The sequence below is a fragment of the Bos indicus genome, chromosome 15 (assembly GCF_029378745.1).
Source record: "Bos indicus isolate NIAB-ARS_2022 breed Sahiwal x Tharparkar chromosome 15, NIAB-ARS_B.indTharparkar_mat_pri_1.0, whole genome shotgun sequence".
In the NCBI taxonomy this organism is placed as follows: domain Eukaryota; kingdom Metazoa; phylum Chordata; class Mammalia; order Artiodactyla; family Bovidae; genus Bos; species Bos indicus.
In genome coordinates, this window is record NC_091774.1 from 50,208,846 (window position 1) to 50,232,009 (window position 23,164).

At 38.2% G+C, this 23,164-nt stretch overlaps 1 protein-coding gene, 1 long non-coding RNA gene and 1 pseudogene across 2 annotated transcripts in view; all 3 read right to left on the reverse strand.

Moving 5' to 3' along the window:
- LOC139187164 (uncharacterized) overlaps positions 1-23,164 on the reverse strand; it is a 102,595-nt gene that overhangs the window by 69,065 nt on the left and 10,366 nt on the right. The window lies entirely within an intron of this gene.
- LOC139187163 (olfactory receptor 51G2-like) lies at positions 2,046-3,366 on the reverse strand. Its single transcript, XM_070803171.1, has one exon. The coding sequence runs from the start codon at positions 3,093-3,095 to the stop codon at positions 2,136-2,138; it is 960 nt and encodes a 319-aa protein (XP_070659272.1). The 5' UTR covers positions 3,096-3,366; the 3' UTR covers positions 2,046-2,135.
- On the reverse strand, positions 10,398-11,601 carry LOC109568967 (olfactory receptor 51G1-like; annotated as a pseudogene).

The following is a 23,164-nucleotide window of genomic DNA, read 5'->3' on the forward strand; positions in this document are numbered from 1 at the left end:
TACCTGTTTCCTACTACTATAAACTTACAAGTATCTACACCTCAGTGAGTTAGACTTTTTTATGTTTAAATACTATATCTTAAATTATTATTAGATACATGTAATCCAGTAGATTATATAATCACTGGCATCACATGACATTATTTCAGGGACATAAAAAATCACTGAGTTTGGCTTTCTGAAAGAGTAAGATTAATTCTAAAAATTAAATAGAACTATGAAAGTTGTCCCTTTCTATTCCTGATGAAACTAAATGTCCTCAGAAAGAACAGAACACGTGAGTAAAATTTTAAAAGATGATGCTGATGGACCATAAAGTTCGAAAATTTCCTTTTTGAAACCTAATATGTTCTTACATCAAGGTAAAGTTTTTTTCCATTTTTAAGAAAGTTAGCATAAGTAGATTTACAAACACACTTACATAATGAGAAAGGTAATATAAGATTATCTGACAAATATAGTATATCAAGAAGCAAAGAAATATGGGTTTAGAATAATCAAGGAAAACTTCATGGACAATCAGCATTGAATCAGGATAGGATTACAAATGAGAAACCACAGATGGAAGTGATTTCCAACACACTCCGCTTCAACATGTTCATCAGATTAGATCAGATCAGTCGCTCACTTGTGTCCGACTCTTTGCAACCCCATGAATTGCAGCACGCCAGGCCTCCCTGTCCCTCACCAACTCCCGGAGTTCACTCAGACTCACGTCCATCGAGTCAGTGATGCCATCCAGCCATCTCATCCTCTGTCGTCCCCTTCTCCTCTTGCCCCCAATCCCTCCCAGCATCAGACTCTTTTCCAATGAGTCAACTCTTCACATGAGGTGACCAAATTACTGGAGTTTCACTTTAGCATCATTCCTTCCAAAGAAATCCCAGGGCTGATCTCCTTCAGAATGGACTGGTTGGATCTCCTTGCAGTCCAAGGGACTCTCAAGAGTCTTCTCCAACACCACAGTTCAAAAGCATCAATTCTTCGGCGCTCAGCCTTCTTCACAGCCCAACTCTCACATCCATACATGACCACAGGAAAAACCATAGCATGACTAGATGAACTTTTGTTGGCAAAGTAATGTCTCTGCTTTTGAATATGCTATCTAGGTTGGTCATAACTTTCCTTCCAAGGAGTAAGCGTCTTTTAATTTCATGGCTGAAGTCACCATCTGTAGTGATTTTGGAGCCCAGAAAAATAAAGTCTGACACTGTTTCCTCATCTATTTCCCATGAAGTGTTGGGACTGGATGCCATGATCTTTGTTTTCTGAATGTTGAGCTTTAAGCCAACTTTTTCACTCTCCACTTGCACTTTCATCAAGAGGCTTTGTAGTTCCTCTTCACTTTCTGCCATAAGGGTGGTGTCATCTGCCTATCTGAGGTTATTGATATTTCTCCCAGCAACCTTGATTCCAGCTTGTGCTTCTTCCAGTCCAGCGTTTCTCATGATGTACTCTGCATATAAGTTAAATAAACAGGGTGACAATATACAGCCTTGATGAACTCCTTTTCCTATTTGGAACCAGTCTGTTGTTCCATGTCCAGTTCTAACTGTTGCTTCCTGACCTGCATACAAATTTCTCAAGAGGTAGATCAGGTGGTCTGGTATTCCCATCTCTTTCAGAATTTTCCACAGTTTATTGTGATCCACACAGTCAAAGGCTTTGGCACAGTCAATAAAGCAGAAATAGATGTTTTTCTGGAACTGTCTTGCTTTGTCATGATCCAGCAGATGTTGGCAATTTGATCTCTGGTTCCTCTGCCTTTTCTAAAACCAGCTTGAACATCAGGAAGTTCACGGTTCACATACTGCTGAAGCCTGGCTTGGAGAATTTTGAGCATTCCTTTACTAGCGTGTGAGATGAGTGCAATTGTGTGGTAGTTTGAGCATTCTTTGGTATTGCCTTTCTCTAGAGGGAATTTAGGAAGTTCGTGTTGTCAGTCTATTATAAATCCAGTAGACACCAACTCTCTCCTTTAGGATTTTTCACAATGTACTGTCAGAGCTATTTCAGCTTTTTTTTTTTTTTTTAAGTAATCTTTTATTGGTAACTCTGTGCCAACATAGAGAGCAGACAAATCACTATATATTTACAAACTTAATATTCATGTCATCACTGTGTTGAGGACATGTCTACATCACAGAAGAACTGAGTTTTAGCGGGGAAAGCAGGTTGCGAATTCCTTGGTGGATCTGCTTGGTCTTCACACTATAGATGACTGGGTTGAGCACAGGTGGAACTAGCAGGTATATATGAGCCATGAAGATGTGGATGAGAGGGGATGAGTGTTTGGCAAAACGATGGACAATAGAGAGACCAATCATAGGCACATAAAGAATAAGTACAGCACAGATGTGGGATGCACATGTGTTGAGGGCCTTAAATCTCCCCTCCTGAGATGAAATTTTTAATACTGAGTGAAGGATGAAAACATAAGACACAAAAATACCCAGAGAGTCCATTCCCCACAGCAAAGTGATCAGAACCATTCCATATATAACGTTAAACTTGGTGTCAGCACAAGCAAGGCGGATCATGTCCTGGTGCAGACAGTAAGAATGAGAAAGTGTGTGAGAATGGCAAAAGGGAAAGAAGGCCAGCCGGGCGAGAAGTGGAATCACAGGAAGGGCACTTCTAAGCAGGGCTGCAATTCCAATTTTAGTGATGAGTGTAGGAGTGAGAATGGTGGCATATCTTAGTGGGTGGCAGATGGCCACATATCGGTCAAGGGCCATGGCCAAGAGCACAGATGATTCAGTGAAAGAGAAAGTGTGAATGAAAAACATTTGGACTACACAAGTGTTGAACTGGATCTCCCTGGATATGGACCACAGCACCCTGAAGAGCGATATCATTGTGGGCAAGGACATGCCCATGTCAGTGAGAGAAAGCATGGCCAAGAAGTAGTACATGGGTTCATGGAGCCTGGGGTCTGTCCGGACAATATGTAGGATAGTGCAGTTGCCCATGATTCCAACAAGGTAGAGGAGACAGAATGGGATGGAAATCCAGTGGTGAAATTCCTCATATCCAGGGATACCTGTGAGATAGAAGGTGGAGGACAGGATATTGCTAGAATTTGCAGTTTCCATAGGGCTTACTGTTAAACCACAATCCCAATTCACAATCACACTCCAGAGGGGGAACAAATGAGAAGATCAGCACCTGTGTCACAAAAACAAAACAAAACTTCAGTCTGTCCTATAATCACTCCTAGATTTACCCTCACAGTTTTGCTTTGTCATTCTTAATTTCTTTGCTCAGTGTTGTCCGTTAAATAAAACATCCACTTTTATAACCACAGGGATCTTCCCTTCTTCTTCTCAAATGCAAATATATTATGTTCTATGAATATGGGTAATCTCCTTCTAAAGACACTACCCAGAGCTGTACACACAAAACCCATTCTAGACTACTACTTTAATTTCATACTTTTCTTCAGGAAGATCCTCAACCAGAGTCACTGGTCATACATTAGAACATTTTCTTTAAAAAAAAAAAAAAAAATGACCTTGGCAGTGACTTACATGAAATGGCTTTCCTGTATTAGCTTGATAGATTTTCCAGTAATACTAGAACACCATGCAAAGCATATTACAGAATTCAGGTAAGTATTGATCAGCATGGTTTTTGCTCTTACTAACCTATCTCTGGCTATATAAGTGATGCCACACGGTTGGTACCCAGTGAAAATCAACTCTAATATCAATTTAGTCTCAGGTTAGTATCCCCAAGAGCTAAACATAAGTTAGGATAGACAGAAGAATGTATGATTTTTTAAAAGTATAAATATGTAATTTTTTATGTAATATAAGCAAAGAACAATTGACTGACTCTGCATTTAAAGATTCCAAACTTTCTTCCTACTATGTTTAGGAACTGATTTATTATATATAGAGAGGTTCTATCTGCAAAAAAAAAAAAAAAAAAAAGGCAAAATAATAGATATATAGGGATTGGGGAAAGATTTGAGTAGAAAATCATGATTCATAGCCAAATCAAGAGAAAACAAAATAACAAAAAGATTGAATGACCAAAAAAAAAGCCTACTGTGCCTAATCTTGACACTAAATATTTTATACTTGGATGAATGAGTTAATATATTTTCACCTGTTAGATTCCAGTACTTCTTCTGTAGTCAATAACAATGCCTCTGAAGTAAGAAGATGACCTTCACTTGCCCTTCTCTTGACAAGCATCCATGCTTACCAAAATTCTAATCCATGGGACAGATTGCCTCTAACTGTAAATTAATAAATTGTCATCATGCTATCTTGGAAAGTCTACTTTGGCTTTTAGGAGATCAAATCCTCTCAGTCTCCTCTTGCTGTTGTTATTTTAGTTGTTAAGTCAGGTCCGACTCTTTTGTGACCTCATGGACTATGGCATATCAGGCTCTGTCCATGGGATTTTCCAGGCAAGAATACTGGAGTGGGTTGCCGTGTTCCCCTTCAGGGGAATTTCCTGACCTAGGGATCGAACCTGTGTCTCCTGCATTGGTAAGAGGATGCTTTACCATTGAGTCACCTGAAAAGACCGCAGTCTCCTCTAGTTACATGTAAATAAACCCTGACGGCAAAAGATTATTTCCTTGGATGTTTAATAACTTTCTAGGAAATGAAAGATTCATAAGCAAGACACCAAATATGTATATCACAGAAACAATTTCAGGCTTTTAAACTCTTATTACAATTAAGCTGTACACACACACATAGTATGAACTGATACCTCTTACAGCCCTGCAATTTAACTCCCCAAATTCCTATCTACTTCATCTTCCTGTCTACACCTGCACTAATTATTACCTTTAATGCCCAGATTTTCCAATATTATCCCTTCTTTTGTTGATCTTTTCCCAATTTCTACATCATAATCCAAATTTAGAAATCTGGTTTTCATTTCACTGCCTACTCGATTCAGACACTTTTTCTGATTTCACAAGGTTTCTCTGAATCATCAAAAAGGAGTAAACATGAAGTTTAATTGAAAACTGGGAAGATACCTGATCTAGAGTACGTCTTTTGTCGTCTTACTGACTCTTCACTGAGATTTTAAGGAGACAGTTATTCAACATCTTCCTTATTTAGAATCTGTTTCTCTCCTTCTGCAATCACTTTAACCTAAGCTGTATTCTAGTTTCAATGCTGTGTTCAGTTTAATTTTGACCAAATCACCTTTTCTTCTCTCTGTACCAAAACTGCCTCCTCTCTCATCTGAAGAAAGTAACAATTTGAAAGGATGTGCTAAGGTAAAAGATATATTGTGTGTAAAATACTTAGCAAAGAGCCTTCTGGATGATGATGATAATGACAACAATGATGATGACAACAGTAACACCAACAAGAATTGTTTAAAGTATAATGGGAGGAGGAATATATGGGGAGACTATGAAGTATCCTCCTTTAGAGGAAACCATCATGAACAACCATCTCACAAGTGACTTAGGTGGCCTGAGAAGTAGAAAGTGAATTGTATCAGTTTCATTTCCTTCTCATTCAGTAAATTTCAGTATAGGCAGTATGGCCAATTCATTAATGAATTGCTTCTTAATTATTTTTTTTCTATCCAGAAACTCCTCTGATCATTATGACACCACATACACTTCTCATTTTATTCAGTGCCAGATTTGAAAAAAGCAACAACAAAAACTGAGTCCAGGATAGAATGAGAAGTCTCATCAAAAGTAAGCATGAGATCTTTGGGATTTCAGTGAATTAGGACTTTGAGATATTAGCATTCTGAAATTACCACGACATAAATATCCATTGTATTCCATATTCACTATAATCTGGTCTGTTATTTCACAACCCCCTTCAGGTAGCACCTGTTCATTTTGATAATCCAATTCCTATTGTTCCTGATCTTACAATTTTAAATGCATTCACATTGCCTTATGGTATCTTCCACATCTCCAGAAGAGGAGGATGGAGTTTGTGGAGTTAGTTTATAAACTCAGAAATCTGAAGGTCTTAATGTGAATTTAGACCATAATTAATTTCATATTTAAAATAACTGGTAATAAGCAACTTCACTTTCACTTTTCACTTTCATGCATTGGAGAAGGAAATGGCAACCCACTCCAGTGTTCTTGCCTGGAGAATCTCAGGGACGGGGGAGCCTGGTTGGCTGCCGTCTATGGGGTCGCACAGTCGGACATGACTGAAGTGACTTAGCAGCAGCAGCAGCAGGATTAGAAGGGACCTCAAAGGTTATCTGGTGTAATCCCACTCATATTCTGGAATTCCTCTTTGTTATGTCTGATAATAGTCCTTCACCCTGTGTAAGCAATCATGTCCACCAACACAAAGCAGACTACATGTCATGCAAGTCTAGGGTATATTAGGCAAGTCCTATCTGAAAACTCTGAGTCTGGCTTGAATGCTTTGTACAGGGTATGAATAATAAAGATATCTGGAGAAAGGATATCCTCTAATAAACTAAGAATCTTTTTCTTCTTGAACCATTCCCTTGGTGTTTCTTCTCACACTTTGGGTGTCTGCCCTTCTCTCTCTTGTCTCTCAAGCCCCACTTTGTGTTTTTCTATTACTTCCCACTCTTACTTTTCCCAGTCCTTACCTACTTGGTAGAATAGTTCCTCTTTGCATGAGAGATTGTTTTAATTCTCAAAACAAGAAGAATGAGTTAATAAGTCTTCCTCTAATCCTTAGAGATATGAGTCTCCCTGAGAAATGCAAGACTGTGCCTGTAACCTTGTCACTGTCACTATTTTAGTTTATAGCCCTACCCCCAATCCTCCCTTTACCATTCCAGATATTGCAGTTTAGAAATTCAAAGGCAAGAAGGCTACAGAGAGTCTCAAGTATTTATCACTTCAATGTCTGGAACAAAGTAGGTAGTGCAACATGAGATGAAATACTAATTTGTATCCAGAATACGGTAGAGTAGTAAAGGTTGTTAGCCATGGTGTAGCCAATGAGAACTTATTCAGGACATAGAGGTGGAAATGGCTCTAAGTTGGTACTGTTACCACATACTAGATAAAAATGAAACTTACTTGTGTGAGTAGTTTCCTTCAAAACTATTGTAATAAAGAATATATGGGAAATCTCCTTAGCTTTCACTCAAATTTGCTGTAACCTTAAAACCACAATGAAAAAAGAAACCCATTTTAAAGATCATAAACAATAATGCCAAGTGTGATTCTCTGTGCCATAGTTTTTACTGATGGATTGTATAAATTTGATTTGATTATGTATAGATGCTTTCATTCAATGAATGAAGGGCCATATGTCTGTCAACAATTTTAACTTCTAAATATCTACTGGTGATTAAGCTATGTAGCAGAGTTGGCATATGGATTACTGAGTGATAAGAAATCTCCTCTCAGGGTGAATAAAACTGTCTTAAAAAATACTAATTTCTAACTCTTTAGTACGGGAATTTCTTTTAAAAATGTGTTTTACTGTTAATCTTTTTTGACTCTGGTTTTAAACCTTGTAATACTAATTTAAATCTTAACAAATCTATCATTGGTTCACTCAAATAAGATATTGCTGATTACACATGTCATAGCTTGCTAATCTTCCTGTACTGTTATATTTAAGATACTAATTGACAATTAGCTTTTTCAGGAGTTGAAAAATACAAGTAATTACTACAACAGAAGTAATAGTTCTCATAAATAATATTTACTCAGTTATTAAAATAAATTCACCATCCAATAACAGTCCATGAAAATAAGAGGCTATTTCTATCCCACCTCTAGAAAAACCTTCACACTTCCATCTTCCAATATCTTGTTGTGAAATTACCAGAGAAATGATTTGAACTTACTTCCTTCACTGGCATGGGATGCCTCAGAAATATCCTTACACTTAGCTTTTTGTAATATTAACTTAAATCATTGGAGAAGGAAATGGCAACCCACTACAGTATTATTGTCTGGAAAATCCCATGGACAGAGGAGCCTGGGTGGGCTAAAGTTCATGGAGTTGCAAACAGTCAGACACAACTGAACAACTGAGCACAATTTAAATCACTTTGACATCATCCAAGTTGGATATATTCAAAGATCTCAGATTTAGAGGATTGTTATTAGTCAGTGAAACCATACTCCTTTACTATATGGTCTGTATATTTGTCATGTAAAAAACATAGGAACAAATTTTTTAAAAAAGCAATTTCATCTCTCATTGTTAAATTCTTTGACAACCAAGATCATAAGCTCAATTTTGAATGATTCACTCTAATGGCAAGAAAATAATTTACAAATATTCATATTTACAGCTACAAGATAAAGCACTACAGAGACCACAAAACCTGAACTATACATGCGTAGTTGAGAGCAGATACAAATATGAAAGGCAGACTGCTTGCCAAAGGGCATCCTTAGGCTGTTTTCCAGATCTGCTCTGCTCTGTCTTGACCACAGTGAGCTGAATCAACAGGTCCCTTTGCTCTCTGACTTCTGGTTTGACTTGATTGCTAACGGAAATGCAGGAAGCAAGATACAGTTGGAATGTTTACCCCTTTGACTCCCCAACAACCCTCACTGTGGCTTCCTCATGGTGGCTGCATCTTTCTACAGAAAGGGAAAGCTCATGCTGGGTGTCCTTCTCCACATGCTGTCCTTCCCATGTCCTGGTAAAAAATTTTCTTCCCTTGCCACTTCAGGACTAACACTGGCATCTAATTCCCTTCTGTAGTACTATCTACGTCAATGATATATTTATAAAATATGTATAAAAATATTTCTTCTTGGTTTTACCAAATCTTGTCCACATATTTTCAATAACCCCTGATGCCTGTATCAAAGTCTTCATATTATCCAGTTTGAGAACAATTTTATTTTTTTCCTGACAGAACCTTAATTAAGACAAAGGAGAGGTGTCTACCTCATATACATATGTGTACCTCTGATACTTTCTATCTCTGTCTTTGTGTTTATCACCATCACTATCACAATTGGCCAACTTAATATATGTTGAAGCTCTAATATGTGTAATTTTTTCCCAATTTTTACAGGAAGCCCAATGTTTATTTTTTGGTTAATCAAATGAAAAAATCTTTTTTCTCCCACAATGGGGAATTCACCTCAGAAATGATAGTTGCTCAAGTGTAAGAGAGAAAGCGTCAGGTAAACCTTTGTATATTTAGTTTTTCAACACAGTTGAACACAGTTCAGTAGATCCCTTTGCTATAAAATCTACATTCATATCTGATTTATTGTTAACATAATTTTCACAGATTTTTTTTTTCTGTTTTCAATTCACTTGGAACTGCAGAGTTTGTTCTCTATTTTTATTTTTATTCTGTTCCCTAAGCTGGTTTACTTTCTAAACGAATTTTTAAAACTATGATTCCTAATAGTTTTAATTTTTAAAATCATCTTATGTATTCTTTCTTTTCAGAGTATCTAGAAATAATTCTGAAAAAATGTGTTTATTATGTTTTTCAGCTTCCCTTTATTTAACCAAGGTGGGGGGGTGGGTCTTTGAGGGTGATTTAAAATAGTATTTGTACAAAACAAATGTGTTCTCTTTGAGCCCTCTTTCTAACTACCTTAGATCCATTTCTATTCTCCCATTAGAATATATACTTTAATCTTGGGTGTTGAAAACTTGTTTCCTCTTATATCCTAGGGAATTGGGTAAGACAGCAAGATCCTCAGACGATTACAGTTTATGGTGATGGGGGGAAAGGTTCTCTCTTGCTCTATTTTTGTTTAAAGCTCTATACATGAGATATTACACCTAATAGGAGTGTATGCTGATCAAGGGATTTTGATGTTTTCACTACATTTCATGAATACAGATTCCCTCTATTGTAGAGTTTGGATTTCTCTTCTGGTTTTCTCCATTAGATAAAACTAACTTTATTCATAGCCCAGATTTTTTTCTGACAATCATTTCAATAGAAGTAAAGGAAATAAAAAAATGCCCAGAGTGATGGTACGGGAAGGGAGGAGTGAGGGGGATTCGGGATGGGGAACACGTGTATACCTTTGGCAGATTCGTGTTGATGTATGGCAAAACTAATATAATACTGTAAAGTAATTAACCTCCAATTAAAATAAATAAATTTATATTAAAAAATAAAATAATAGCAAAAAAAAAAAGAAATGCAAAAGTTTCATTTATGCCATCTCTAAATTTAAATATCCACTTGCTTACAATTTGACTCAAAATATGGAGTGTGAAGTCTACTTTGACATAATGGAAAGAAAATGTAATGAGTTATCAACATCAGTTCTGCTGTGTATTATGTCTTTTACCATTGAATTGTTCAGTGAATTTCTCTATTTTAGTTATAACATAGAAAATTGTACTTCCCTTCAAACTTGAATGGAAAATATCTTCTTAAAATATGTGAATGAAATTATTCCCTCTTACTACTTCTCCTGACACAAGGGTTTTGAGATGATTTAAAGCTAGGAAATAATGATAGAAACTGAAATATTTTTCTTGAAGGGACATGTGGAATTTGTGAACTATCATGGAATTATTATATACCAAATGTGTCCAAGAATTTCTAACAGGTTACTCTTTAGGATGAAGGCAATGGATGTAAAAGTTGAAATATCAGAGAATCTAAGTTTGAGCAAGCCCTATCCTTTTGGATAATAATATCCCTAGGAAGCCTTGGCAAATCTGCTTTGTCTTGATGCTATAAATAATTGGGTTGAGAACTGGTGGAACTAACAGGTAAATATCTGCCATGGTAATATGAATAATGGGAAAGGAATGTTTTGCAAAACGATGCACTAAGGACAACCCTATCATTGGCACATATAGAATGAGCACAGCACAAATATGGGAGACACATGTACTGAGGGCTTTGAGTTTCCCTCCCCGGGATGCAATGCACAACACAGAGCAGAGGATGAGAGCATAAGATAAAAAGATTCCTAGAGAATCTACACCCCAATAAAATGCAACAACAAACAAGCCATACAAAACATTGAATGAGATGTCAGAACAGGCCAATTGGATGACATCTTGATGTAAGCAGAAGGAGTGGGAGAGAACACGGGAGTGACAGAAAGAAAATGTGGGGATACGAACAAAAACAACAGGGAGGACAGTGGAGTATCTGATTACAATGAAGACCCCTATGCAGACAATGCGTTGTAGGGTAAGTTTGCTGGAATACCTCAAAGGATCACAGATGGCAACATAGCGGTCAAAAGCCATGGCTAGGAGCACAACTTATTCCATTAGAGAAAAAGTGTGAATAAAATACATCTGGGCTACACAAGTATTCATCTCAATCTCCTTAGCATCAAACCAGAAGGTTCTCAGTACTGTGGGCAGGGTGGAGATGCACGTGCCCATGTCCGTGAGGGACAGCATGGCCAGGAAGTAGTACATGGGCTCATGGAGACTCTTGTCAGTGTGGATGATGTGAAGAACTGTACAGTTGCCCACTATTCCAATCAGATAGAACACACAAAAGGGGATGGAAATAAAGTGTTGAACATCCTCACAGCCAGGAATCCCAGAGAGGTAGAATGAAGGTGCCTGTCCAATACTGGAATTAGTGCCTGTCGTTACATTGTTCCAAGAAGCCATTTTTCTACCATTAGAATATGAACTCCTAAAAGGAAGAAAAACATACAACATTGAGAAGATAGCAGGTCATGTTTTTACATTAGGTTTTTTTTTTTTTTTTTCTTAATGCTTGCTTTGTAGGGCATTATTCATACAGATTTGGAAATTACTTTGAATCATGTTAATATATTACTATTTAATCCTTAAAATGATTTGTGGTTATTATACTGTTATCTGTCAATCTTTTAGGCTGCTGATTCTGGATTTTGAATGATTCATGGAATGCCCTTTCCTCCCCTAAGTGTATAATATAGTTTCCTCCATTTTCTACTATTATTTTCTTAGGTTAGTTTATTTTTATTCACTTTCAGTTGTATCATTTACCTTTATTTTTGATTGTGATGTAAAGTAAGAATATTTTCCCAGACCCTGACCTCTCTATGTTAAGCATTCATTTAGCATTCATTTCACTCTGACAATGACACTTGGTGGAGGCATTTTAGAAGGAATGTCAGAAAAAGCTTAGGCAATAAATGAATGAAGTTTGTTTTATCCAATGGAAAAAATCACACAAGACTAATCAAGTCATATAGGATATAAAATTGATATTTCAAAAAAAAAAAAAAAAAACACTGCATATACAACAAGTATGGTTATCAATTAGAGAGGTACATAAATCAGCCCTCAAACTGATTTAAATGTGAACCAGAAGTTTCCAAGCATCTAAGGGTAAATAAGTGCCTACCAAATTGACACAGTCTCAGGGATTTGGAGTTCAGTTTCTCTTTCATATTCTCCACCAAGGCTTATTTATGTGTACCTACCCTGCATTAAGGCAAGAGTTTTAAGTAAATTTCTATCATTTGTTCCATGGGTATAATTGATTTGTGAACTATGTCAGTTTTGTTAATCCTGGAGCCTCCCTTCAATTGTCAGTGGAGTCCCAACTAGTTTGCTACTGTTTCCATCTGTGAACACAGTCTTCAGACATCACTGACAGCAAGGAAAACATCAGCCATCACAGCCTCATGATCCCTAAGATATTAGAATGAAGTTAACCCACCCTTAGGCTGTGATCCCATGGTCCACTATAAGGGCAGTAATCTAGTGTCCTGCTTTTTTTTTTTTTTTTTTCCTGCTTCTTTGCTCATTTTCCCTCATGATTCAATCTTTCTTTCATAAGAGTAAGTTGGCTATTAATGGAGATCTCCTCATAGAAAAGGTAAAACAGATGTTATTATCCAATTCCTTAAAAGTATTCATGAGTCACAATCACATCATAATAAATAAGAGTACTTCTAGACTCATATTTATATATTTATTATCATATTTGAACCTTGGAATATGAGATCAACAGAGACTTGGTTATATATGAGTAACCTGAAGTTCAGAAATACCATTGATCAAACTAAAGACTAATTTTGTTTAGAATCCAAGCCCCTGATTCTAAAACATTACTAAAATATTTTAACTCTATGTTCAGAAAGTAGCCCCAGTTCTGTCCTATAATGACCTTCCATAGCACACTAGGAAGTATGTATTCTTGCCACCTTTTAAAAGGCCCTTCCTCCTTAGACTGCAGGATATTTTTACCAGGTTTCCCTGAGTAATCCTGGGAATTACTTATCTTTTTCTGCATTGCTTCCAAGTTTTACCTGAAAATGCACAGTCTTCTCACTTTCCTTTAGAGTTTTAACCAAACAGTGGCTTAGAAGAAAACTGAGAGAGATAAGTCTTAAAACAAAGAACTTTTGCTGGACAGAGAATGGCAAAACAGAAATCAGACTGATTATATTCTTTGCAGCCAAAGATGGAGAAGCTCTATAGTCAGCACAAGACTGGGAGCTAACTGTGGCTCAGATCATGAACTCCTTATTGCCAAATTCAGACTTAAATTGAAGAAAGTAGGGAAAACCACTAGATCATTCAGGTATGATCTAAATCAAATATCTTACAGTTATATAGTGGAAGTGAGAAATAGATTCAAAGGATTAGATCTGATAGACAGAGTGCCTGAAGAACTATGATGGAGGTTCGTGACACTTGTACATGGAGGCAGTAATCAAGACCATCCCCAAGAAAAATAAATGCAAAAAGGCTAAATGGTTGTCTGAGGAGACCTTACAAATAGCTGAGAAAAGAAGATACGCTAAAGGCAAAGGAGAAAAGGAAAGATATAAGCATCTGAATGCAAAGTTCCAAAGAATAGCAAGGAGGGATTAAAAAAAAGCCTTCCTCAATGATCAATGCAAAGAAATAGAGGAAAACAATAGAATGGGAAAGACTAGAGATCTCTTCAAGAAAATGAGAGATACCAAGACAATATTTCATGCAAAGATGGACACAATAAAGGACAGAAAGGGTATGGACCTAACAGAAGCAGAAGATATTAAGAAGAGGTGGCAAGAATACACAGAAGAACTATACAAAAAAGATACTCATGAGCCAGATAACCATGATGGTGTGATCACTCACCTAAAGCCAGACATCCTAGAATATGAAGTCAGGTGGGCCTTAGGAAGCATCGCTACAAACAAAGCTAGTGGAGGTGATAGAATTCCAGTTGAGCTATTTCAAATCCTGAAAGATGATGCTGTGAAAGTGCTGCACTCAATATGCCAGCAAATTTGGAAAACTCAGCAATGGCCACAGGACTGGAAAAGGTCAGTTTTCATTCCAATCCCAAAGAAAGGCAATGCCAAAGAATGCTCAAATTACCACTCAAATTACTGCACACGCTAGCAAAATAATGCTCAAAATTCTCCAAGCCAGGCTTCAACAGTATATGAACCATGAACTTCCAGATGTTCAAGCTGGATTTATAAAAGGCAGAGGAACCAGAGATCAGATTGCCAAAATTTGTTGGATCATCAAGAAAGCAAGAGAGTTCCAGAAAAAATTCTACTTCTGCTTTGTTGACTATGCCAAAGCCTTTGACTGTGTGTATCACAACAAACTGTGGGAAATTCTTAAAGAGATAGGAATACCAGACCACCTTACTTGCATCCTGAGAAATCTGTATGTAGGTCAAGAAGCAACAGTTAGAACTGAACATGGAACAACAGACTGGTTCCAAATTGGGAAAGGAGTATGTCAAGGCTGGATACTGTCACCCTTCTTATTTAACTTATATTCAGAGTACATCATGCGAAATGCCAGGCTGGATGAAGCACAAGCTGGAATCAAGATTGCTAGGAGAAATATCAGTAACCTCAGATAGGAAGATGATACCACCCCTATGGCAGAAATTTAAGAACTAAAGAGCCTCTTGATGACAGTGAAAGAGAAGAGTGAAAAGTTGGCTTAAAACTCAAAATTCAGAAAACTAAGATCATGGCATTCAGTCCCATCACTTCATGGCAAATAGATGGGGAAACAGTGGAAACAGCATCAGACTTTATTTCTGGGGGCTCCGAAATCACTGTAGATGGTAACTGCAGCCATGAAATTAAAAGACACTTGCTCCTTGGAAGAAAAACTATGACCAACCTAGATAGCATATTTAAAAACAGAGGCATTAATTTGCCAACAAAGGTCTGTCTAGTCAAAGCTATGGTTTTTTCAGTAGTCATGTATGGCTGTGAGAGTTGGACTATAAAGAATGCTGAGTGCCAAAGAATTAATACTTTTGAACTGTGGTATTGGAGAAGACTCTTGAGAGTCCTTTGAACTGCAAGGAGGTTTAACCAGTCTATCCTAAAGGAAACAGTCCTGAATATTCATTGGATGGACTGAAGCCAAACTTGAAACTCCAATACTTTGGCCACCTGATGTAAAGAACAGACTCACTGGATCAGACTCTGATGCTGGGAAAGACTGAAGGCAGCAGGAGAAGTTGATAGCAGAGGATGAGATGGTTGGACTTCAACTCAATGGACATGAGTTTGAGCAAGCTCTGGGAGTTGTTGTTGGACAGGGAAGCCTGGCATGCTGCAGTCCATGGGATCACAAGAGTCAGACACGAATGAGTGACTGAAATGTACTGAACTGAACTGCAACAAGAATGCTACCTTATGAAGTTGTGGTCTACAAAATATACACTCTTATTACTCTAGCATCCTGCCCAAAATCCTCCCCAAATGCAACAGTTCTAGTCAAATTAATCAATAATCCCTAGTCACCAAATCCAAAAAATGTTCCTGTTCTCATTATAACTCTCAGCAGTATGCGAAACTGTTGACCATGTTCTCCTCTGAAAATATTTTACATATATATTATTTTTGAAAACATGCTTGCTTTATTTCCTCTTACCCTACAAAAAGTCCTGGGTGTTCTTTGGAAGGAATGATGCTAAAACTGAAACTCCAGTACTTTGGCCACCTCATGCGAAGAGTTGACTCATTGGAAAAGACTTTGATTCAGGGAGGGATTGGGGGCAGGAGGAGAAGGGGACGACAGAGGATGAGATGGCTGGATGGCATCACTGACTGGATGGACGTGAGTTTGAGTGAACTCTGGGAGTTGGTGATGGACAGGGAGGCCTGGTGTGCTGCGATTCATGGGGTCACAAAGAGTCGGACATGAAAAAGCGACTGAACTGAACTGAACCCTACTAACTGATCTATTTTATTTCACTGCAAGGAGATTCAACCAGTCCATTCTGAAGGAGATCAGCCCTGGGATTTCTTTGGAAGGAATGATGCTAAAGCTGAAACTCCAGTACTTTGGCCACCTCATGCGAAGAGTTGACTCATTTGTAAAGACTCTGATGCTGGGAGGGATTGGGGGCAAGAGGAGAAGGGGACGACAGAGGATGAGATGGCTGGATGGCATCACTGACTCGATGGACGTGAGTCTCAGTGAACTCCAGGAGTTGGTGATGGACAGGGAGGCCTGGCGTGCTGTGATTAATGGGCTCGCAGAGTCGGACAGGACTGAGCGACTGATCTGATCTGATCTGATTTCTTTAAAACTTCATTGGTTCCTACTCCAGTGCCAGATTTCTAAATACTAAAAGTACCCCAGTTCCTTTTGTTTTTATTTGTAATATACAGCTACACTTTTTCCTAAAATATTCTGTTCAGTAATTGCTTTTAAAAACTACCCACTGGTAACTTCACCACACATCTCTATCCTTAACTCTCTACTGATCTCCAGAGTGATATCAAATAGTCTATCAGATGTCTCTGTTTTATGTCTAAAAGACACAAGAAAGATCACATGGCCAAGAAGGAACTCTTGGCAATAGCCTTAATATTTCCGTCGTAGTAAATGTAACTCATGCTACACAATTGATCAAATGTAAAAACTAGGCTTTGTCCTTGATTATTAAAATCCATGTCCTCTCATTTCAAGGTCCAGAGTACTTTAACCTATTCACTTCTGTTGCTTACCTCAACATTCCTCTTCTATTTTGTTGGCCACTTAACTAATCTCATTTCTTCCATTCTTATGTCATTCCCTCAAATCAAATTTTCTTAGAGCCAATGAATTCTTAAAGACACAGGCAAGTCAGTTCATTTCTGTGGTTAAAATGTATTAATTGCTGCCTACTTATCTCTGAAGAAAAGGGAAGCCATTGTCATTATTTATAAGATCCTTCTTCCTTGTGTATAGAAAAAGGGAGGTGGATTATACATGGGATTTTGCCTAGACTCTCCTTTCAGTTCATTATGCACTCTCATGCTCAAATGCCCTAGGTTGCCTCTTACACAGTTTACTAGTTTTGACTTCATTTCCACTCTCATTCCCAAATTCCATTCTTTCCTTCTTTCTTTTTGTATAAAATAACCCAAGGCCCTTTCTCAGGACTGTATTCAAATATGCTGTTCTGCTTATCTAAATACCCAAACACATCTCATCTCACATTACTGCATCACGTTATACAATTTTTTCCCTACAAAATTCATTACTTTTTCACCTCACTCAAATTCCCTGTCTCCAACTACCCATAACCAATCTCTTTCCCTGAGCCACAGTTATCCGCTTCTTTCCATCAACAAAAGTGATAGCTATTTTGCCTTCCAGCTTTGCCCTTCTGCCCCATAACAGACTTACTCCTGTCTGTTGGCCACTTCTGTTTATTCGTCAGTTAAACAACTTTCAATGCTTTGGTTTTTTGCCCATATTAAAGTGCTGAAGTTGGAGACAGAGTTTTCTAAGGGGTATAGAACGTTTCCACTTACACATCTGTGATGAAAGAAGCTTTTCATTTTTCCTGGTTATATGGGGTCCCTGAAAGCCTGAGGGAACCAGAGCCACTAATGGTACATTAAGGAGTAAGGGCCTGTGAGCCTAAGGGATGGATGTTGTTCAGGATGAGACAGCGGGAATTTCCACAGGAACAGAGAAAGCCTAGGGAGGCACAAGTGGACGAATGCAAGGAAACTCTGACTCTACCTCTGATGGCTGCTGAATTTAGATACACAATGGGAGGTTGAAGGGTTCCAGCTGAAAACTCCTTAGTGGAATAAAATAACTAAGAATAGTAAGACTACACAATAAAATAAAGGGACTAAGGAACTAAAATAGATATTAGAGCTGGGTGGCTTCTAACACCCGGCGTATATGGGATCTTCCCTAGATGGACGGGTGAATCACAAATAGATATGTTCTTAGAGGGACTAAAATAGGTGTCAGTAACCTCAAATTCTGATTTTATTAATGAGATATGAGATTATTAATGCCAATAACCATCTGCCAGAAGTGTATACAAATGCTGTAAACTTGTGTAATATTACGTGTCATTAACCTAGGCTTAAATTATTTCTAGTTTAATTTTACAGAAAATATTTGGCTGTAGCATAACCAAGCAGAAAAGGAAACACAGATATGTAACATAAGACTAATATTAAAAAATAATAATACAAGAATAAACAGAGAGGATTCAAAAATATAATTTTTAGATAGGCTTTAAATAACTGTGAATAAACATATTCAAGAAAACAGAAAGTAAGATATAAATATTCAGGAAGAAACTGGAATATTGCTTAAATTTCAAATGAAAATTGTATAATTGAAGAAAGATAATTATAATTGAAGACAAAATGTTCTTTTTTATAAGCATTAGGTATCATTACTTAACTCATCTTAAACATTTTAGTGGTATAAATATATGTTTACTAGTAATTTTCTGTCAAATGGATACTAAAATAAACATATATTTGAATCTTTTGAAACAAAACAAATATACATAAATTAATTATATATATATATATAAAATTAGCTGTTGCTGCTGCTGCTCGGAGAAGGCAATGGCACCCCACTCTAGTACTCTTGCCTGGAAAATCCCATGGACGGAGGAGCCTGGTGGGCTGCAGTTCATGGGGTCGCAGAGTCAGACACGACTGGATGACTTCACTTTCACTTTTCACTTTCATGCCTTGGAGAAGGAAATGGCAACCCACTCCAGTGTTCTTGCCTGGAGAATCCCAGGGACAGAGGAGTCTAGTGGGCTGCTGTCTATGGGGTCACACAGAGTTGGACTGCTGCTAAGTCACTTCAGTCATGTCCGACTCTGTGCAACCCCATAGACAGCAGCCCACCAGGTTCCCCCGTCCCTGGGGTTCTCTACATATTATAATTATTAATCAATACATATACGGACTGTAGTCCACCAGGCTCCTCTGTCCATGGGATTCTCCAGGCAAGATTATTGGAGTGGGTTGCCATGACCTCCTCCAGGGGATCATCCTGATCCAGGGATCGAACCCAGATCTCCTAAGTCTCCTGCATTGGCAGGCAAATTCTTTACCAATGGCACCCCTCTCCAGTGCTCTTGCCTGGAAAATCCCACGGATGGAGGAGCCTGGTGGGCTGCTGTCCATGGAGTCGCTAAGAGTCAGACACGACTGAGCGACTTCACTTGCATTTTTCACTTTCATGCATTGGAGAAGGAAATGGAAACCCACTCCAGTGTTCTTGCCTGGAGAATCCCAGGGACGGTGGAGCCTGGTGGGCTGCTGTTTATGGGGTTGCACACAGTTAGACATGACTGAAGTGACTCAGCAGCAGCAGCAGCAGCAGCACCACCTGGGAAGCACATAACTAGTTACAATTATACAACATATTGTATAATTACTTACATATATAGATATATAGATATATATAAGTAATATACATATTTATATAATATATAAGTAACATTATATATATTACATATAATATACTATATATACTATATATATCAATTATTAATACATAATCACTGCAGATGGTGACTGCGGCCATGAAATTAAAAGACACTTACTCCTTAGAAGACAAGTTATGACCAACCTAGATAGCATATTGAAAAGCAGACACATTACTTTGCCAACAAGGTTGCATCTAGTCAAGGCTATGGTTTTTCCTGTGGTCATGTATGGATGTGAGAGTTGGTCTGTGAAGAAGGCTGAGTGCCGAAGAATTGATGCTTTTGAACTGTGGTTGTGGAGAAGACTCTTGAGAGTCCCTTGGACTGCAAGACGATCCAACCAGTCCATTCTGAAGGAGATCAGCCCTGGGATTTCTTTGGAAGGAATTATGCTAAAGCTGAAACTCCAGTACTTTGGCCACCTCATGCAAAGAGTTGACTCATTGGAAGACTCTGATGCTGGGAGGGATTGGGGGCAGGAGGAGAAGGGGACGACAGAGGATGAGATGGCTGGATGGCATCACTGACTTGATGGACGTGAGTCTGAGTGAACTCCGGGAGTTGGTGATGGACAGGGAAGTCTGGCGTGCTGACATTCATGGGGTCACAGACTCGAACATGACAGAGTGACTGAACTGAACTGATACATATATTTTTGAAATCTATACTTGAGACAAAACATAAACACACTTTTAAAAAAATAATAAAAGCAACCCCTTTAGCAGGGAGAATACTGGCTTCCTAAATAAATGGAGGAAAACAACAGAATGGGAAAGACTAGAGATCTCTTCAAGAAAATTAGAGATACCAAGGGAACATTTCATGCAAAGATGGGCTCAATAAAGGACAGAAATGGTATGGACCTAACAGAAGCAGAAGATATTAAGAAGAGGTGGCATGAATACACAGAAGAACTGTACAAAACAGATCTTCATAACCCAGATAATCATGATGGTGTGATCACTGACCTAGAGCCAGACATCCTGGAATGTGAAGTCAAGTGGACCTTAGAAAGCATCACTACCAACAAAGCTAGTGGAGGTGATGGAATTCCAGTTCAGCTATTTCAAATCCTGAAAGATGATGCTGTGAAAGTGTTGCACTCAATATGCCAGCAAATTTGGAAAATTCAGCAGTAGCCACAGGACTGGAAAAGGTCAGTTTTCATTCCAATCCCAAAGAAAGGCAATGCCAAGGAATGCTCAAACTACCACACAATTGCACTCATCTTACACACTAGTAAGGTAAGGTAAGTCACTTCAGTCGTGTCCAACTCTGTGCAACCCCATAGACAGCAGCCCACCAGGCTCCCCCGTAATCTGGGATTCTCCAGGCAAGAACACTGGAGTAGGTTGCCATTTCCTTCTCCAATGCATGAAAGTGAAAAGTGAAAGTGAAGTCCCTCAGTCCTGTCTGACTCTTAGCGACCCCATGGACCGCAGCCTATCAGGCTCCTCGCTAGTAAAGTAATGCTCAAAATTCTCCAAGCCAGGCTTCAGCAATACATGAACTGTGAACTTCCTGATGTTCAAGCTGGTTTTAGAAAAGGCAGAGGAACCAGAGATCAAATTGCCAACATCCGCTGGATCATGGAAAAAGCAAGAGAGTTCCAGAAAAACATCTATTTCTGCTTTATTGACTATGCCAAAGCCTTTAACTGTGTGGCTGACAATAAACTGTGGAAAATTCTGAAAGAGATGGGAATCCCAGACCACCTGATCTGCCTCTTGAGAAATGTATATGCAGGTCAGGAAGCAACAGTTAGAACTGGAAGTGGAACAACAGACGGGTTCCAAATAGGAAAAGGAGTACGTCAAGGCTATGTATTGCCACCCTGCTTATTTAACTTCTATGCAGAGTACATCATGAGAAATGCTGGGCTGGAAAAAACACAAGCTGGAATCAAGATTGCCAGGAGAAATATCAATAACCTCAGATATGCAGATGACACCACCCTTATAGCAGAAAGTGAAGAGGAACTCAAAAGCCTCTTGATGAAAGTGAAAGTGGAGTGTGAAAAAGTTGGCTTAAAGCTCAACATTCAGAAAATGAAGATCATGGCATCTGGTCCCATCACTTCATGGGAAAGAGATGGGGAAACAATGGAAAGAGTTTCAGAGTTTATTTTTTTGGGCTCCAAAATCAGTGCAGATGGTGACTGCAGCCATAAAATTAAAAGACGCTTACTCCTTGGAAGGAAAGTTATGACCAACGTAGATAGCATATTCAAAAGCAGAGACATTACTTTGCCAACAAAGGTCCGTCTATTTAAGGCTATGGTTTTTCCTGTGATCATGTATGGATGTGAGAGTTGGTCTGTGAAGAAGGCTGAGCACCGAAGAACTGATGCTTTTGAACTGTGGTGTTGGAGAAGACTCTTGAGAGTCCCTTGGACTGTAAGGAGATCCAACCAGTCCATTCTGAAGGAGATCAGCCCTGGGGTTTCTTTGGAAGGAATGATGCTAAAGCTGAAACTCCAGGACTTGGCCACCTCATGTGAAGAGTTGACTCATTGGAAAAGACTCTGATGCTGGGAGGGATTGGGGGCAGGAGGAGAAGGGGATGACAGAGGATGAGATGGCTGGACGGCATCACTGACTCAATGGACATGGGTCTCAGTGAACTCCAGGAGTTGGTGATGGACAGGGAGGCCTGGCATGCTGCAATTCATGGGGTCACAAAGAGTCGGACATGACTGAGCAACTGAACTGAACTGAAATATATCCACATCCAAGTCCTAGGAACTTAATGTTACTTCACATGGTAAAGGGGTATTTAAGTTACTGATGTCTAATAATCACCTGATCTTAAAATATGGAGAATGCTCTAGCTTATCTAGGCAGGTCCAATGTAATCATAAGGGTCCTTAAAAGTGGAAGTGGGAAGCAGCAGAGAAATCAGTGTTTTAGTGATACATGGTGATAAAAACTTAATTATCCATTGTCAGCCTTGAAGATGCAAGGAGACTCTGATCTAAGGATTAGGAGCAGATTCTAAAAGCTTGAAAGTCAATAAAATTTATTCTATCCTAAAACCTCTGGGAAAGAATGAAATCTTTAGTCCAGTGACATATGTGTTGAATTTCTAACATACAGAATTAAAAATTTTATGCTGTTTTAAGCCATTAAATCTGTGGTAACTTACTATGGTGGCCATAGGAAACTTAATTCTGATAGGATTCTAAAGAGTATTTGGGAAGAAAAAAGACAATTAGTAGAACTGATCTAGTCACTATTTATGAAACTGCACATAAAAATATAATTTTACTTTCAAACACACACCCCTAAAAACTGGCAGGTAACAGATCATAAAATAATTATGAAATTACTAATTAATAATCATCAGAAAATGGAAAAATTTGAATAGTTGGAGGAGTGAAGTAGAATCGCCAAAAATACATATATCAAGAAAGGTAGAAAAAGGTAAATAATAAATGAGAGGAGAAAATATTTTACAAATGAGTAATAATTACTAGAATTAAGGAAACACAAAAAAATCCAAACTTATACGACACATGGTATAGAAAAGTAAATAGATTTTTTTAAAACTTCAATGTTAAAGAAACTTACTGCTATCAAAC

What these genes read in the sequence shown, in the direction of transcription:
- LOC139187163 (XM_070803171.1), bottom strand. Translation starts at nt 3,095, where the DNA reads ATGGAAACTGCAAATTCTAGCAATATCCTGTCCTCCACCTTCTATCTC.